The sequence below is a fragment of the Mesoplodon mirus genome (assembly GCF_964341445.2).
Source record: "Mesoplodon mirus genome assembly, contig: HAP1_SCAFFOLD_759, whole genome shotgun sequence".
Taxonomy (NCBI): domain Eukaryota; kingdom Metazoa; phylum Chordata; class Mammalia; order Artiodactyla; family Ziphiidae; genus Mesoplodon; species Mesoplodon mirus.
In genome coordinates, this window is record NW_028295273.1 from 184,048 (window position 1) to 202,768 (window position 18,721).

General features: G+C 45.6%; 1 protein-coding gene across 1 annotated transcript in view; it reads right to left on the bottom strand.

Annotated features, from left to right (window-relative positions):
* Positions 1-10,899: 10,899 nt before the first annotated feature.
* Positions 10,900-18,721, bottom strand: part of LOC309797587 (forkhead-associated domain-containing protein 1-like) — a gene marked incomplete at both ends in the record, with an annotated part of 37,890 nt that continues 30,068 nt past the window's right edge. Inside the window, 2 exons of the mRNA XM_082646079.1 lie at positions 10,900-10,955; positions 11,968-12,238. Coding sequence (XP_082502205.1) covers positions 10,900-10,955; positions 11,968-12,238 — 327 coding nt within the window. The remainder of the gene's footprint in view (positions 10,956-11,967; positions 12,239-18,721) is intronic.

Below are 18,721 nucleotides of genomic sequence, written 5' to 3' on the forward strand. Positions count from 1 at the left end.
TGTAAGGCTGAGCCCATTTAAAGAAAGACAGGAAAAATATGGTATCATTCTTTGGGAAGGTGAGGGCAGGCAGGGAGGGAAAAAGCAGACTTTCAAGGCTATCTCTGTCACTTCGAAAATCTCATAGAGACAAGAATTGGGTTAAAATGAGGTAAGTGTATATAGACTCCTGTAATGGATGTCTATACCTCACAGGTACGGAAACTTTCCTTTCCCCGAGAATTAGACTTTCATATTAAGAACAACCATCCCACTTGGGAACTTTTGTTGCTAGAAAGTTTACTTAGAGTGTTTTCATTTATAATATATAGCCTAGCACACTGGGGACCTAGGAAAGGTAGTTAGGAAAACAACATTCTGTTTGACCACATTCTGCCTATAATGAGTGTTATTTGTTTTAAGTTAAAACATTCTTAACTATTTGTTTTCCCTTTCCTCTCTTCTAATATTTCCTGCCTCTTTTGGCTATTCATGTATGAATTTTTTCCAGGTAACTCAATCTGGAAAGTAAATGAGACAGGAATACTGATTTATTTGCATGGGCTCATGTCAACTTTCGGCTGGAAAAACAAAATTGCTGGTAGACTGTACCCACAGGTATAATTAACCCTGTCCTCCATCTCTCCAGTGATAAAGCTCTGCAGCCAAAGAATTGGTTAGGTTTTCCAAAAAAGGAAAAAAAAATTCCCCCAAACTTCTCACCAGACGTTATCAATAAAATGTCAGAAAAACTGAAGAAGAAGAAGAAGAAAAAATTCCCCAGAGGCCTTTTCCAAAGCAGTCACGGGAGGAGGTAAATGGGCAATTTCTGGGCCAGCTCATTCCCAGGAGAGCCGTCCAGTCAGCCTCACGACCTGCTAGCTCCGTGACCTGGGGAAGGACAGGGTCTTGCTCATGAGAAAGCCTGTCTGACATTGCCAGCTGCTGCCAGGGGCCTTCCTTTGGGTCCTTGTGAAAGTTGGTGGCAAAACTTCAAGAGAGAGCATCAGACATATTCCCTACTCCTGGGCAGTTTCCCCTGTTTCACCCTGTTATGATCAGCCAGGTGCTTATTCATTTTTCATGCAACAAACATTCATCGGGCAGCAACTAAGTGCCAGGCCCCGTGCCAGTGCTGGAATATAAGAAGTTTGCAGAGGGCAGTGGACAGCTGTGGGTTCTGCTTTCCTGGTGAGGGTCCCCTTGCCCTTCTGGAGGGAGCGTTCCTCCTTCCATGGGGTCTGGGTAGGATTGTCAGTCATGTGCCCTGCTCCTTCCTGTCCCACCTCCCCATGTGCATGTGGCCCAAGCTGGTCAATCAGAGATTTCACACATCGATTACAGAGGGAGAGCATCTTGCCTTCTTTTGGATCATAAACTTTAAATATGTAGGCTTGTTTGCCTGAGTTTGTCTTTTCTGACACACAAAGCCAGCGTCATGTAGAAAGCCAGACTCTGAGGGAAACAGAGGGGAGAGGTTGGTAGTGAGGAGGTGTTCTGATGACATTATTCAAGCTCCTGGATCTAGCCATACCTGAAGCTAGTGGTCCTTTAAATTTTCCAATAAGTTGAGCTAATCGATGCTCCCCCTCAAGCTAATTTGTTTATTGTCACTTGAAGGAGTCCTGGCAAGTTAGGGTAGAAATGGCTTATAAAGAGAAAGAATTCTTTCTATTATAAATAGAAAAAATGATAAATGGCTTATAAAAATTTTCTATAAATAGAAAAAATTATAGTGGTTGCACTATATTTCCAAGTTAAAATTGAGGCAGGTTGAAAAATGGCAACAAATACTTTGCAGTTTTGCCATCCAGTCTATTTCCCCACCCTCTTGTCTGGGCTGGCCCCATGACTTGCTTTAACCAACGGAATGGAGTGGAAGTGATGCTGCATGATCTCCAGGCAAGTTCTTACAGGCTGTGCAGCTTCTGCTCTGGCCCCCTGGGAACCCCGAGACCACCGTGCTGTGATGAAAAACCACATGCACAAAGGGGCGCACCAGTCCAGGCATCCTGGCTGAGGCCCTAGATGTGGGAAGGAGGCCAATGGAGACCGACCACCAAACTGGCCAAGCCAGCGGCTGACTGAGGCCGCATGAGTGAGGCCAGGGGACGCGAGCAAAGGAACCTTCCAGGTCAACCCATAGATTCTGGGGAATAATGAATTGCTGTTTGAAGCCGCTAAGTTTTGGGATGGCTTGTTACACAGCGATAAATACAGAATCTGAGCGTGGCTTCTCGCCTTTCTGCAACATTTTTCAGAGTCTGGTCCCAGGATGCCTGGGTTGGAACCCCCTGCCTCCTGAAGGTTTGGATTTCCGTGTCTGACAAGAACCCCAGGTAGGTCTCCTCCTCACAAACTCTGAGAATTGCTGCAGGAGCAGGCCCTGGCCCTGAAGGAAAGCGAGATATTATAGACTGCTTCTTTTAGAGTAACTTTCGAGTCGTGTCTAAGTGGGGAGAAATTGACCTGGGCCCTTCCCAGGATGGCTTGAATCCACCTGTTCTGCTTGCATCCCTGCTTTAAACCTCTCTGGTTCTTTAACGAGTCTCTTGGCCCAGGCCTCCCTGACTTCAGGGCTCAATTCCTCCTGCTAGGAACGTGTTTTTGCATCACTGTTCCATCACTGAAGGTTGACCAAGTGATTACTGTGTGGGAGTTAGAAGTACCCGCTGAGAAGCTAACCAGACCTCGCTTTGAATCCTAACACTGCTCCTTGCACTGGGCAGCCGTGAACACATCACTGAACCTCTCTGAGCTTCAGTTTCCTCATCTGCAAAGTGAGGCTGATAAAATCTATTTTGAAGTTGGTGAAGATTAACGAGCTAATAAATGTCAAGTGCACAGGACATGGCCCAGCACACAGTAGGTGCTCAGTACCTTGTAGTTGTAGATGTTATTTGGGATAAAATGAGCAGTGGCCAAACCTGGCTGAATGTCTTGGGAGGAAGAGGTGGTTTCTTGGAAGTAGGAAAAAGGGACAGTCCTTGAGACACAGAGAACAAGAGGCAGTGGCAATCTCTCCATGGTCCCTCTTGCTGCTGTAGCTCTGTGCTTCCCCAAGACCCCTCACCTTATCGTGCTGGGACAGGTCCTGGTCCACAAAAATTTCTCTGTAGGGCTCTGCCCCAGGAATTTCCTCGGCCACTGATTGTTCCGACAGTTCCGCCGCGTTGGTCCACACTAACACACAAGATCAACAGAGAATGCAGAGGAGACTGTGAGTTTCCCCAAAGTCTTAAAGAATATTTTCAGATTAACCTTCACATTCATGAGACTTATGCACTGAAAGCATTACAGGAGGACTGGAAAGGGTAAGAGCTGCCTCATTTCTCTTCCCCAGCGTTAACTGCACTGATGCACTGTGGTGTGCCTCTTTCCAGACTTTTTTCTATGCCGCATAAGAGCTGATGACCTTGGGCAAGTCATTTGCTCTTTCTAAGCCTTCGTTTCCACATACATAATTCAGGATCCCTGATAGTCTCTGTTATAAAGGGCTATCTGGAGATTAAATAGAATAATGATATAGAGCAGGGGTTGGCAAACTATGGCCCTGCGGCCAAATCTGGCCTTCTGCCTATGTTTGTAAATAAAGTTTTATTGCAACACAGCCACAGTGATTCATTTACATATTATTTATGGCTGCTTTCCAGCTACAAAGGCAGAGCTGAGTAGTTGCAGCAGAGACCATGTGACCCACAAGTCCTAAAGTATTTACTATCTGGCTCTTTACAGGAAAAGTTTGCTGACCCCTCATGTAGCGCATTTAGCGCTAAACATTAGCTATATTTTTTATTGCAGTCATATCTTGTCAAAAAACAAAAATGCATTTACATGACAGAGATTCTTATCCAGCTTACTTTTCAGCTAACAATATCAAAAACATCTCCCCATGTCAGTATTTGTAGCTGTACTTGGTTCTTTTCCAGGGTAGCATTGTGGTCCATTGTCCAAGTGTGCCAAACGTGTTTAACTAGGATCCACTTGATAGACATTTAAGCTTTCCTATATTTTTTTCTTATTTACCCCAGAATTACAAGACTTTTTTATATGACTTTCAGGGATTATGGCATTGTGTTTGGGGACCCCACTCTGTATCACATCAGACATCTCGCAATTCACTCACATCAACACTGAATACATTTCTTTTTATTGGTGTAGAAACGTTTGTAAAGATTTCTATAATTCTACGTGTGAGATCACTTGGGCCCAAGCAGCATATTTTAAATTTCCAAGCGACTATGGTTTCTGGACAGTCACTGCACATTCTTATCTTCTTGTGAAGTGAGAAACTGAACAAATTGTTTTCAGTGGTGATGAAACTTTAATGAGTATTAACATTAATGATGAATGAAGCACACACTGTCATGTTTGTGGACATTCATCATTTATTCATTTTGCTTCTGTATTTTTTATTTATGCATTTTAGAGTCAAAGATTCCTGCCCCCCAGCCAGGTCTCAAACCTGTTTGTGGACCCCAGAACCTCTAGTGGACATAGCTGATGGCCTGTGGTGCCCAGAGAATGCACAGCCTTGCGTGTTGAATGAGCAGCCCTGGCCACAGTGTTTCCTGGGGCACGAGGAACACAAGGGCCTGGAACTTCAGCAGCTGCCCATTTTCTCTCCCTCCACCTCCCAACTAGGTCCATGATTAGAAAACTTTTATTTGAAGCTCACTGCCCCCATCTGACTCTCTTGGATCCTGAGCAGCAAAGTCCTAACTGACTATAGCAGCCGTGCCTGATAGAGAAATAAAGGGAGCTACAGAATGCAATTTTCAATTTTCTCGTAGTCACGTTAAAAAGGTAAAAAGAAGAGAGGAATTTTTAATGATCAATTTTATTTAACCCAATACATTAAAAAGCATCATTTCAACACGTAATCTACAAAAAATATGGAGATATTTTATATTCTTTTCCTTCGAGGCATGAAGCCTTTGAAATCTGGGGTTTATTTTACACTGATTGTGTATCTCAATTTGGAAACTGAATTTTCAGGAGGAAGATTTCATCTGTTCTCAGATTCCTCAAGAAATCGGCTCCCACTGGAGGAAGGTACTGCCTGGCCTGTGTCCCCAGGGAGGGCCACGGGGTCTGACCCTAAATGGGCCCCAGTCCAGTCTCAGCTTAGAGTTCTGGCATCTGATGCCATCTCTAGGGGTGACTCCGGCTGCCTCTGCAACCCTGTCGTGGCTGTCTTGAGGGACCCTTCCCCGCAAGATGATGGCCGGAGGGGGGACTTCATCAAACTTACAGAACAGGCTGATCGATGGGGTCCCTTTATTAGGGAAGGTGTGTTTACCGAAAGTCTTTGTGGGGCTAGAATTTGCTCTGAGACTCGCTTTCCTTACACCCAGGCAGGGAGGTGCGGGAGCAGTTACACCTCACCTGCCCCAAACTTCTTTACCGGCTACTGTTATTTATCAGAAAGAACCTAAGGGCCATGTATGACCAAACCGGCTTAACTCTAGCTGCCGGATCCTTCGGAGGTCCCAGTGGGGAGAAGCCCCAGGGAGGGTCGGGAGGGCTGGGGCAGTGGGAAGGCGGATATGGGGACGCAGGCACTTTAAGAATTTTCGGGCATGAGCTGTTGGCCAAAGGGCAGGGAAGTTACTTTAATATTTTAACAACCCCCAGCTGTCCTGGTGCGCTCCAATAATCACCAGTCTGCAGCAGGGGCAGTATGTGTGCACCTTAACTGTGTCTTTCAGACATTGTAAGTTGTAAATAAAAGTTAAATAACAATCATGGTTAGGTAATAACTTAATTTTTAAATTTTAATATTTAAAATTTAAATATTAAAATTATTAAAATATTAAAATTTAAATATTAAAATATTAAATATTTTAATATTTACTGAATGTTCGCTATGCACCTGGCGCTGTGCTCAGCACTTACACTCAGGATACGATTTCGTCTTCATAACAACCCAGTGAGATAGGCATTATTATTCCCATCTCCATTTTATACGTGAGAGGTATGAGGCACAGAGACGTCAAGTCATCTGCTCAAGGACACACAGCTGGTAAGTGGTAGAGTCAAGGGATGAACCTAAGTTTGTTGGGTTCAGAGCCTATGCTTTTAACCACTATGCAGTCAATGTATTGAAGTGGGAAGATGTTTATGATATATTATTGAATTTTAAAAAACAGGTAGGGAATTCCTTGGCAGTCCAGTGGTTAGGATTCTGTGCTTCCACTGCAGGGGGCACAGGTTCCATCCCTGGCTGGGGAACAAAGATCCTGCAAGCTGAGTGGCACAGCCAAAAAAGGAAAAAAAAAGAAGGTTACCTATGTTAGGTTCATATGATCCCATTATTGTGAAAATATATATATATATATGAATCAGGATGCTATTTTCATAGATCACTCCACATATTTTCTTTTCTCAGTAATTCTTCCCCACCTCCCATGAGCTCTTGCCATTAAGATTTGGCCTTGGAGCTGACGTTTTATTGCCTTGTGGTAAAGGAAGGATGAGTATTAACTAGAACAGGGTGATTTTTCCCCCAGGCAAAATGACGTTTTCATTTTTGACAACGTCTGGAGACATTTTTGAGAACCACAGTTGGGGGGGGGTGGTGGTGTTGCTACTGGTATCTCTGGTGGGTAGGAGTCAGGGATGCTGCTAAACACTCTACAGTGGACAGGACAGATCCTTCAACAAGGAGTTATGCGACCCACCTGTCACTGTGCCAAGATTGAGAAACCCTGACCTGATCTGCAGTAAATAAATCCTTGGCTTTGGGTTTTCAAATAGAATTTTTCAAGTCTAAAGCAAGGTGACAGTCTAACAGTAAACCAATTTAATTGGAAGAGCCCAGCTTTGCTAAGAGAGGAAAGAGCTTTCTCGGAACCCTTAAAAAGAGGTGTTTTCTGTCAAGAGACAGCATGGAGGACTGGAGCACAGAGTTTTCTCTAAAGCGTGGAGTAGAGAGGCCCAGACAGAAAGGAACTCCCCATGACACGGGAAGATGAAAGTCCTTTTCTGAGGACGCGGAGTGTGTCAGGGGAACGAGGGCAAACGTTTGGAAACATGAGACCTGGCTGAGAGGCTGAGGAGATAGAGCCCAGGTAGATGTGAGGGAATCTAAGCCATACGAATCATCCTTCATTTCTCCAGGGGGGATGCAAGTCCTTTAGAGAAGCCCCAAGTTCAACATGGCACTGGAGAAACCGGTGATTACAGTGGAAAAATTTAAATGGTGGAGTGAAAAAAAGAAAAGAAACAGCCCATGTGCCATGTGTCCAAAGGACGCATTAAAAAAACAACCCCCAAAACCCTGTATATATGTTCATAAAACAGAACATGATCCATACAACAAAATGAATGAATCTCAGAAATACTATGCTGAGTGAAAAAAGCCTTCCACAAAGGAACATGTACTACATGGTTCTGTGTACTTGAGATTCTAGAACAGGAATATCTAATCCATGGCGGGAAGAGAATTCAGAAGAGTGGGTGCCTCTGGGGCCTGGGGCTGGGAATTGACTGGGCAGGGACATGAGGGAACTTTCTGGGGTGATGGTAATGTTCTATATCTTGATAGGAGTTTGGGTTACATAGGTGTACACGACCATCAAAACTCAATGAGCACACTCAAGATCTACACCTTTCATGGTGTGGTAGCCAGTCTCCAAGATGGCCCCACTGATTCTTGTCTCCTGGTATTCAGACCCTTGCATCATCCTCTCCAATACTGGATGGACTTTATATTAGTTAGCTTGCGCTGCCATAACAAAACACCATAGGAAGTCTTAACAAAAGAAATTCATTTTCTCACAGTTCTGGAGGCTGGAAGTCCAAGATCAAGGTGTGGGCAGGGTCAGGCCTCTCTCCTTGGCTTGCAGACGGCCACCTTCCTGCTGTGTCCTCACATGCCCTTTTCTCTGTGCACGTGCATCCCTGGCGTCTCTCTCTCTCTTCTTACAAGGACACCAGCCCTTGGATTAGGGCCCACCCAATCATCTATTTAAATACACTATCTCCATATATGGTCACATTCTGCGATATTGGGATTGAGGCCTCAGCATATGAATTTGGGGGGAATGCAATTCAGTCCGTAACAAAGCTTCTCTATGTAACCAAGGATATTGCAGAAATGACACAGTTTGATTCCTGAGGTTAGATCATAAAAGACATTGCAGCTTCTGCCTCACTCTCTAGGACCACTTGTCTGGAGGAGCTGGCAGCTTGAGGATGCTCAAGCAACGTATGGAGAGGTTCACTTAGTGAAGAACTGAGGCCTCTTACCAAAAGCCATGGGAGTGACCCATCCTAGAGGTGGGTCCTCCAGCCCCAGACAAGCCTCCAGAGGACCACAGCCCAGCCACCACCATTACTGCCACCTCATGGACAATCCTGAGCAAGAATCCCCCAGCTAAGCCATTTCCAACTTCCTGACTCAGAGAAACTAGGAGATAATAAATGTTTACTGTTGTTTTAGGCCATTACATCCTGCAGTAATTTGTTATGCAACAATAAGTAGCAAATACAGGTTTGGGCACCAGGAGTGGTGCAAAATTTAACAAAAACCCTACGATGTGGAGTGGTTTGGGATGGAACAGTGGCCAGAAGCTGGAGGACTTTGGCCAAGAGTCTTTGAGAAAGCCTCAATAGTCTTAGTAGAAGCCCGATGGCCTTTGAGGAGGCAGTGAGGGAAGGGTTCCAGGAAAGTGAGGAAAATGTTACTGGGGTTAAGGGATCCTTGTTAGGTGGTGGCAGAAGGGTTCCTAACACGTTGCCTGTGGTCAAGAGGAAGGTAGAAAATGTTTGTGATGAGGCTGAATGGTCTAGCTAGAGAGAGTCCCAGACAGAGTCTTGGAAGGTGCTGCCTGGTTACTTCTTGCTACTTTTAGTGAAATGTGAGGGGGAGAGACAGTTAAAGGAAGGGCTGTTAAACCAGGGCAATGCTCTGGGCTTGAAAATTCCCTGCCTCCCCCGGTGGCAAATGAAATGTAAGAAACAGGTTCTGGGCAAAGATCAAATCAAGGGCACTCTCAAGAAAACACAGTCTAGAGAAGAAGCTGAGGGTGTGGTTGTAAAATCCTTTGTTAAGAATACAGATCCAGGGCAGTGTCCAGGAGAACCCTTCGGTCAAAGAACTGGGCTTCTAAGAAGCTTTGGTCCTTTGTCAGTCTTTGCAGAAGTCCATGGTGGAAGGGCTTGGGTCCAAAAAAATCTGTGGGTGTGGGTTTTGCCTAATAGGATGAACCCCAATAAGAAGCACTGCCAACTCAGACTGACAGAGACCCACAAAAGTCAAAGAAGCGTCTGGACCCCCAAGCTTCTACAGGCAGGAAGCAGGCTATAAAACTATGCAGCCACATCCATGGGACACCTTTCATAGGAAAGGGAGGACGACTCAGAAGGCAGAACTCAGGGACCAGCGGGCAGAGCCAAGAGCCCTGGAAAGTCATTTCTGGACAAGAGTTCGACTGAAGCCCAATCAAGGAACTGCCGATATTTTCCCAGCTGGACTTCAGAACTGCTTTGGGCCAGGGACTCCTGTGTGTTTCCTGTTTTTCTTCTTTTGGAACAAGAGGAGTGTATGTAGCAGTTATGCTATGTCTGTCCCACCAATATATGCTGGGTGTGTGAGGGACAGACCCTTTGTTCAGAGGTCTTCAGATTTCTGGAAGTAGTGCTTGATGAGCTGAATGTAAGGTACTACACCCATGAGCCCCATCTGTACCTGGATTTGATTTAGACGAGATTCTGGAATTTGAGCCGATGCTGTTACTGGGGTGAGATTTTGGGGGGCCTCTGGAGAGAGGAGGAGGAGTGTGAATCATTGAGGACCCGAGGGCAGGCTGTGGTAGCCAGCCTCCAAGATGACTGCTGATAATCCCCGCCTCCTGGTCTTCAGGCCCGTGTGTAGTCTTCTCCCACACTGGAGGGTGACGCCCCGTGTAACCAGCAGGATATTGCAGCAATGACAGAGCATGACTTCTGAAGCTTAGTCACAAGAGATGTTGCCATTTCCATCTTGTCCTCCAGGATCACTTGCTCAGGAGGAGCAGCTGCCGTGTCCTGAGAACGCTCGAGCCACTCTCTGGGGAGGTCCATGTGGTGAGGAACCAGGGCCCCCTGCTGACAGCCATGTGAGCACGCCGTCTTGGAAGTGGGTCCTCCGGCCCAGGTCAAGCCTTCAGATGACTGCAGCCTTACGAGGGACCCTGAGCCACAGCTGTCCTGCTAAGCTGCTGCCAAATTCCTGACCCACAGAAACCGTATAGATGATAACACATGTTTGATTTTGCTTTAGGCTGCTACGTTTGGGGAGAATTCGTTATGCAATCATGATAACTAATACACATTGTGTGTTCATTTTACATGAAGGAGACAAAAATGTTGAATTCTAGTTAATGGTATATGTGCTAAAGCATTTAGGGGGAGGACTACAGATGTGTGCTATTTATTTTGAAATGCATCCAAAAAATAAGATGGATTAATGCAGGACAAGAAGGATGGGTAGACAGAAATGTAATAAAGAGTACAGCAAAGTGTTAGCGGTAGAATTAGGAGGAGAGGTGTCTCTGTAAAATTCTTTTTGCTTTGCTGTAGGTTTGAAAGTTTTCACATTAAAATGCTGGGGGGAAATGGCTGAGTAATTTCTTAACTTGGGTCGTAGGTACATGAGCATTCCTTAGATGATGATGATGATTATGTAAACTGCAGAGATACCTTTCATTTGCCCCTTAGTCTGTATATTTCAGAATAATAACTATTATTTGAATGGCTGAGGGAAGTGACTAGGTGAGTGGTCCTGAGTGAGACCAGGGAAGGGTGTGGAGGCATCGAGAGACCTGGGGACTCAGAGGGGTCTGGGGCTGGGACGCAGAAAACAGAGAATGGGACCTTCACACCAGTGGCCACAGAAGAAACCTGCGAATCATGCCAGGGACTAAGTCGAGCCAGCTACTCTGCCAGTAAGGCTGGCAAGGCCGAGAGGATGGTGACAGACAGGAAGTCTCCTGCCCAAATGCCTGAGGCCTTCTCGGGGGGAGGGGGGAGAAGGAAACCCTGATGGCTGTGTGTCCCCAAAGTGACCAGGCTGTGAGTGACAGTCACTGAGATAACCAGCCTTAAATTTGACTGAAAAGCGTTATTTTGATTAGATTGAATACATAACATCCGGAGAAGTAATTTTCTCCATAAGCCTCAGTCTCCTCTTACCTGTAAAATGGTAATAAAATATTTAAAAACCTCCTAAGGCAAGAGGGATTTCAGTTACCAATATGTCTGTACATCTGAGTCGAAGTATATAAATTTAGATTCTGATACACATTCATATATATTCATATATACGTACAAACACACACACACACACACACACACACTCACCACAGAGGTACTGACGTGTGCAGATGGGCAGAGCACAGTCTTGGAGGAGTTTGTACCAAAAAGTCAACAGGGAGAATTCTGGTGATAAGGGTGACAGCTTATCTTTTACTGTTTTCTAACTTTCTGCTTATCCCAATTTTTTCACATCTGATTATGTTCTACTTCAGAACCAGAGAACATAAGCAAAAGCCAGAGAAAGACAAATATCATACCATATTGCTTATATGTGGAATCTAAAAAAAGGTACAAATGAACTTATCTACAAAACAGAGATAGAGTTACAGATGTAGAAAATAAACTTATGGTTACCGGGAATAAGAGGGGGGAGGGATAAATTGGAAGAGAGGGATTGACATACACAATACTATACATAAAGGAGATAACTAAGGACGACCTACTGGATAGCACAGGGAACTCTCCTCAATACTCTGTAATGGTCTATATGGGAAAAGAATCTAAAAAAGAGTGGATACATGTATATGTTGAACAGATTCAGTGTGCTGCATACCTGAAACTAACACAACACTGTAAATCAACTGAACCTCAATAAAAATTTTAAAAAAAAGGGGAAAGCAGAAACTGAGACCCATCCTCCTAGCAAAAGCCCCTCCCCTAAGCCACCAAGGAAGCGCCCATGAGTACCTTGCCTGATGATGGGAACGCTGTGGGCGGCTCTGTCCACCTCGAAGGAGAACATCTTCTTGCTGGCACTCATGGGCTGCCTGTGGGAGGCTGGTGGGACCATGGGGGGCTCGGGGGACCCCTGCGACCAGCTCCTCTGCACTGGCGCTGGCCAGATGCCCGGGTAGAAGGGGGTCTGTGTTGGTGAGGGTGACTGGTTCAGTTGCTGGGTGGCCCAAGGTGGCTGTGGCCTTGGCCAAGGTGCTGGGCCCCTCACCCATGGGAAGGAGACCTGCAGGGGCAGACAAGAGGGTCAGGGGAGGTTACGAGCAGCTGGGGTGGTCTTCACCTTTCTGTCCCGGCGACATAATTGCTGCCCTAGATTTCGGCGTATAAGTCACTTCTCCCAGGAAGCCCTCCCACACTCTCCCCAAATTTGGGATGGCGGTCCCCACCATGGGTCACCTTGCACACTATCGCACCACCATTTATTGGGTGCAGCCTTCGTGCCAGGCACCCAGTCAAGAGATTCACATGCATTACCTCATTTAATACCCCTGATGCTCTGTGACGAGCCCGAGGCTGAGCAAGACCTAGTGACTTTCCCAGGATCACAGATTTGGCAGTGAGCGTCTGAGCTGGTACAACGCCACCTCTGAGCTCTGAGAGGCTGACAGCTTTTTGTCTACCTTGCTCAGCACCGTATCCTCAGCTCCTAGAATAAACCCTTGGCTCATACACAGTAGGTCCTTAAATACTGGTTGAAAGAATGAATGAACACATCTCCGAGATTCAAGCCCAGCTCTCCAGGACACACACATCCACACTGTGTATCTCCCTGGCACTCCCATTCCACCTGTTCCCCGAAGCCGAGAGCTCTGGGGTGGCAGGCACCCCAACTGGCTCGAAACCCAAGTGGCTCATTAACCTGTGATCCTCAACATCTGCCACATCTGATTCTTGCCAGACGCTCCATAAATATCTATCGAGGGAACCTTTTTTCATCTGATCCAGTGGAAGATGTCTGTAGCTACTTTCATTAGAGAGCACATCAAAATCCATCTACACCGGGAGAAGCAAATGCTGAGAGGTGCTGACACCTGGCTTTGTCTTGGTTAATGCTGTTGTGGCCATCCCTCCCCGAGCCTAGTGGTTAAACCGTGACATCGTGAATGCTACCATTTACTGTAATTACTCACCGATTTCTCGCGATAGCCCTGAAGGGGAGGAGCTCTCCTTATTCCTAGCTTACAAATGAGGCTTGGAGAGGTTAAGGACTTCACCAAGCTCAGGTGGTGGTGGAGAGGGTGGTGGGACTGGGGTTCTGGAAAGCTCTTTCCCTCTCTGTCTCTCTCTCCCTTCTCTGCCCCGCCCCCAGTCTCTTGGCAGAAAAAAACACACTTTTCAAGGAAGAAGCTAAGTTCAAAGGTTTGCCGCCTGTGGCGGTCACGTTTCTCTTTCTGCAGACTGCAGACACGTAATGAGAAACAGGACAGAATGCTTCCGAAATAGGAGCACTGGCAGACAGAACTTCCTATAGCTCCAGCTGGATTGTATTCAAGAGGAAGGTTCTCCACTCACTCAGGTTCCCAAACCAGTCTTTTAGCTACAGTCTTTCCCAGCCAAGTCAAGAATCCGGTGAATTCCCCTGAAGACTTTTTTGGAGTCAGGGAGAACACTGTTCGGGAAAATCAAACTCCAATTGCCTGGTGACACCTGGCCCAGCATTTATGATGACACTGGCCCCGTTGAAACCTGTTTTAGGAACGGACTTGGCAGTGTTCCAGAACTCTGTTACCTTATGTGAAGATTCGAATTTCTCTCCACTGTGGGCACCTTGGTCTCCACCTAAGCTTTCTTCCTTTCTCTCCTTTCAGAAGCTGAGGTGTCCTGCTCCTGCCTTGCACTCACTTCTCCATCCATCCGATCCCTTCCCATCCTCTCCTCTGGGGCTGTCTTGCCTCAATCATTCCTACAACCTTTCCTCATCGATTTAATAAAGATTTATCGAATGAAAGGGCTGAAGGTGGGAAGGGGGAAATTTGAATATGTTTTACCCCCGCCTGATAGAAAACAAATCGAGAGACCACGGGTAGTGTGGAGGAATTCCCTTTTGTGCTGGGATGCTCAGGTAGATGTGCCTCACTGCCCACTAACTGCCAGGGTGCTGAAGGGAGTGGTCATATCTCATGCCTCAAGTGGTTCACTGCCGTAGTGGACAGGCCGCAACCCACCTGGCTCTTCTGGAAATTCCAGGAATCTCCCTTCTAATCTGTCCGCCTATTGCTCTGGGTGGGGCTAAGCAATAAACCTTTCACACTCCCTGGACATACTGATTGGTTCAGTGGTGGGACAAGTGATCCACTCAGAGCCAAGGAGACCCAAGAAGACTTGGCTGGACACCAGGATCTGGAGTGACCTGGTGGGACTTCAGAATGCAGCCAGCATGAGGGAGTGGAGCCCAGACATGGAGAGAGGGAAGCTGTTTATTTATTTTTCAAATTGTGGTAAATAACCTGCAACATAAAATTTATCATCTTAGCCATTTTAAAGTATACAGTTCAGTGGTGTTAAGTATATTCACATTCCTGTGAGATGGATCTCCAGAACTTTTTCGTCTTGCAAAACGTAAACTCTATTAACCATTAGAGAACAACTCCCCATTCCCTCTGCCACCCAGCCCGTGGTGACCAACATTCTGTCTCTATGAATTGGACTACTCTAAGTACCAAGTACCTCAAATAAGTGAAATCACATGGTACTTGTCTTTTTGTGACTGGCGTATTTCACTTAGCATAATGCCCTCAAGGTTCATCCATGTTGTAACATGTCAAAATTTCCTTCTTTTTTTTTATTTTATTTTTTTTGTGATAGGTGGGCCTCTCACTGCTGTGGCCTCTCCCGTTGTGGAGCACAGGCTCCGGACACGCAGGCTCAGTGGCCATGGCTCACGGGCCCAGCTGCTCCGCAGCATGTGGGATCCTCCCGGACTGGGGCACGAACCCGTGTCCCCTGCATCGGCAGGCGGACTCTCAACCACTGCGCCACCAGGGAAGCCCTTCCTTCATTTTTAAGGCTAAATAATATTCCATTTATTTATATAGTTTAGAGTGTATTTTGTTTATTCATTAAGCGTCATGGGCACTTGTGTGGTTTCTACCTCTTGGCTATTATAACTATGCTGCTGTGAACATGGTGGGGAAAATAAGGAAGCTGGTTTTGAGCCCTGCCTGGGGTGCTACCCTGAAGTGTTCCATCCCTGAGGCTGGCTAGAGCTGGTTTCTGTCGCTTGCAGCACATAGAGCCGAACGATAGGGCCCCTAGGGGGAAGGAGCCAAAGATGTATAAACGCAGCAGAGACTCCAAGGTCTTCGGGGTTAAAAATTAAAAAAATAAAGTTTTGGTTTTTTCTTTTTCTCTGAAGCATGTTGGTTGAGGGTAGCTTTAGTTGGATGGTTAAAGTTGGTTTTCTCTAGTTTGCTGGCTTGCTTTATCAGAGGGAAGGTCAAGGTTTTGGGCTGTACAGGAAGCATGGGGTCAAGGTCAGTTATCAACAAGTCTGTTTGTATTATTTATTTATTTTAGATTTAATTCTGTTTATTTTTGGCTGTGTTGGGTTTTCGTTGCTACGTGCAGGGTTTCTTAGTTACGGCGAGCGGGGGGCTCTTCGTTGTGGTGGGCAGGCTTCTCCTTGTGGTGGCTTCTCTTGTTTCGGAGTGTGGGCTCTAGGCGCATGGGCTGCAGTAGCTGGGGCACATGGGCTCAGCAGTTGTGGCACGTGGGCTCTAGAGCGCAGGCTCAGTAGTTGTGGCACATGGGCTTAGTTCCTCCGCGACATGTGGGATCTTCCCAGACCAGGGCTCGAACCTGTGTCCCCTGCGCTGGCAGGTGGATTCTTATCCACTGTGTCACCAGGGAAGTCTTCAAGTCTGTTTTTAGAAACTTTAGTTTAAAAATACACGCTAATGCCTTTTCTCTTTCTTTGTGTCTGTTCTCTGACCATATGGTATGTTGCCATGGTTGGGTTTTTTGTTTTGTTTTTGAGGTAGCATATGTGATACTCCTGATTTCTTTTCCATACTACCTTTAAAATAGCAGGTTGGGGCTTCCCTGGTGGTGCAGTGGTTGAGAGTCCGCCTGCCGATGCAGGGAACACGGGTTCGTGCCCCGGTCCGGGAAGATCCCACATGCCACAGAGCGGCTAGGCCCGTGAGACATGGCCACTGAACCTGCGCGTCTGGAGCCTGTGCTCCGCAACGGGAGAGGCCACAACAGTGAGAGGCCCGTGTACCAAAAAAAAAAAAAAAAAAAGCAGGTTGTCAACCACCTGGATTAACCATGACCACATCCACGGCTGAATTTATATTAGCTTTAATAAACACAGGTCAATGATTTACTCAAGAAATCACTATCTATTTTTTTTCAAATTATCTATTTGTTCTTTGTGTTATTTCCCCAATATCTGCTTCTAACCCTGAAAAGAGTATAAGTTGAACGGGAGACCCTAAAAAAAATTCGAAGTAGTTTGCACATCGAGTGCCTACAGTACACATGAATTCTGCCAGGAAGCCCTGGAGCCTGCAGAGAAGGTGGAAACTTAGACCTTGCCCTTGGAGAGCTTGTTATGTGCTCTGCCATTTGTAAGTAATTGTGGACAATACAACGACTATGAGCCACTGTGTAGAGAAGCCACAGATGTGCCACAGACTGTGCTGGGCACTTAATGCATGTGGTCTCATCTGATCTCCAGAATAATCTTGCAGGAGGCATTTTACCCCTCATTGTGTGGATTAAGAAACTGAAGCTCAGAGAGGTTAAATGACTTGCCCAACGTCTCACGGCCAGGAAGTGGTGACACTATTGGACTCCAATACCTGTGCTCTTAGGACTTCTAGGTTACTCGAAGTCATGATTTATTACCTGCTTTCCATACTCACAAACGGATCTTAGATGATTGGTTAGTGAATGATAGGATATTTTCCGAGTTAAAAAAAGGAAATGAACATTAGATGGTGTGAAAAAACACAAGACATCGCATGGGCTACTTAGAAATGGGATTTTCTAGGAACACTGACAACTGTCTTATGGAAGTGTTATTCATCTGGTACATGCCACGCCCTGGAAGCAGCTCAGAGGACCCCAGCCTCCATCCGGGAAGACCTGTGGTATGTTCACTGCTGTACCAGAGGAGTGCTGGGGCCAGCTGGTACCCGCCCACGAGAACCGATTGTTAAATGTCCAGGAATTTTGCCAACTGGTTGATAAACACAGCCATTAATAAGAATTAACTTCATAAATTTACCATTAAATTATATCAGAAAAAAAGGTGATACAAACTTAAAACTCACCTCTTCTTAATTATTTTACTCTATTTTATTATTACCTATGCTCTTGAGGTTATTTCACTCTACTATATGTTTCTGTTGGAAATGTTACATAGTAATGTGTTACCACACCTCTCTTTCCTTCTCTGTATTCAGGGATGTGTCATTGGGAGCTTGAAATTGACCGTGGAGGGCGTATTACACCATACAAATCAGGAAATGTTATAAATGAGGGCTTGGTTTTTAAAAAGTTCTATAAATATGTTTGATAATGGTGGTTCATGTAGAGCTTGATTTTGTTTGTTTGTTTGTTTTGTTGATTGCCTAGACTTAAGACGGTAATGGAGAAAATGTTAACAATGCAGATTATACAAAAGCATGTTGTGTCTTAGCCGTTATGTTATGAATAGAGCAAAAAATTGGGGAAACGTTCTTCCAGTATTTAAAAATTATTATCTGATGCAGCAACAAAGTCACTCATGTCACTGATGAACATGTGAAGTTCTAACGTCTTTCTTTTTTCACTTGTATTATTCATAAATCCAAAATATCCAAAAATACCCACGAGTGCTCAGGTTGGGAACTCTCTCATTCGTCAACTGCAATGAGAAATTGGCTATGGATACAAGAGTTCACCTAAAGTCAATGAAAGCATTCTGTGAGACTCAGCTGGCTATATAGAATTTACAAGAAAGAGTACTGCATTTCTTGTTACATGGAAAGACTGTGATACACATTCTTTATATCAGTAAACCTTATGCTATGCACCCATGTACTTTACTTTTTCCAGAGAGCTGGTCATTAAATATTTACCAGCAATTTCTGGCTGTGCTGGCACCCAGCAGAGTGCCTACTACTCATGGTAGGTGTTCGCTGACTGAGCTGAACAGTTGGCAAATGGAGTGTAAATAAAAAGCACTTTGATTCTGGGGCTGGGATGGGGAAAACACATGCTAAGCCTGGTGCATCTTGTAACAGCAGAGAGTAAGCAAGTGCCCAAAACGAAAAGGTGGGGAGATGCTCAAGGACACAGCAAGCAATCTGAAAGAGCTCCCAGTGGCCAAGGCTGGAAGAATTTGAGCGAAGAAATATTTAATGAGTATTGGATTATAATTCAAAGTGTAAAATCAGTATACATGGATCCATACTGACATAGATACATTAGTGAGTAAATACATAAAGGAGGGAGAAGAGACCGGCTTCCTTACAGAAAAATTTAACATACATAGATGTGGAGCTTAATTCCCATGGTCTGGAAGGGCCTGGGGGGTAGGGGTGATGGTGGCGAGCAGGGACACTGACCGCAGCATGGAGGAGCCATGGACCTGGAAAGACAGAATGGAGACTAGAAAACATGGCCAGTAGATCTCAGAAGCCAGGAGAGGGTGCTACTTGGTGCCAGGACAAATGGCCTTTATCTCAACAGCTACCGGGGTGTCACCGTAACTCAG